This window comes from Octopus bimaculoides, chromosome 6 (genome assembly GCF_001194135.2).
Source record: "Octopus bimaculoides isolate UCB-OBI-ISO-001 chromosome 6, ASM119413v2, whole genome shotgun sequence".
NCBI classification, from domain to species: Eukaryota; Metazoa; Mollusca; class Cephalopoda; order Octopoda; family Octopodidae; genus Octopus; species Octopus bimaculoides.
In genome coordinates, this window is record NC_068986.1 from 83,359,117 (window position 1) to 83,359,640 (window position 524).

Below are 524 nucleotides of genomic sequence, written 5' to 3' on the forward strand. Positions count from 1 at the left end.
TATATATATATATATATATATATATATATATATATGTGTGTGTGTGTGTGTGTGTGTAACGTTCATAGTTCATGAGTCTAGTGTCTGAGAAATGGGCGGGATATTCACAGCTGGAAGGTCATTTCCCACGGGTTCGTTCCATCGTGAGAGACTGGAGATAAAGAAAACTAGCATTCATACTTACCTCGAAAGCTAGCCATGAATAAGGTGAAACAACATCATAAAATAATTCAACAAGTTTACGCGGTGCCGAACTCGCCATGTTTGGACTTTGGATTCTAGTTTATTTACACATGTAACAAGAGTAGACAATAGGATAAACTACACCCTGAGAGTTACGTCCCCTTATAACCTAAACCCTATACTACTGCAAAATAGAAACCCTAATTATATATTTTGAATCATTACTGACTCTTGTTCAAATCAAGAAGTCTCTCGGAGAACTGTCAATCGAGTTACTCTTATTTTATTATCCACTATCTTTTCGACAACTTTGGCCGCCTTTTTTCAATCTAATATATCTA

General features: G+C 35.7%; 1 protein-coding gene across 4 annotated transcripts in view; it reads right to left on the reverse strand.

Moving 5' to 3' along the window:
* Positions 1–301, reverse strand: part of LOC106876882 (glutathione S-transferase kappa 1) — a 63,386-nt gene extending 63,085 nt beyond the window's left edge. For all 4 annotated transcript variants that reach the window (XM_014925626.2, XM_014925625.2, XM_014925624.2 and 1 more), the window contains exon 1: positions 185–301. In XM_014925626.2, the coding sequence (XP_014781112.1) occupies positions 185–262 (78 nt within the window). In that variant the 5' untranslated portion in view covers positions 263–301. The remainder of the gene's footprint in view (positions 1–184) is intronic.
* Between the last annotated feature and the right edge of the window lie 223 nt (positions 302–524).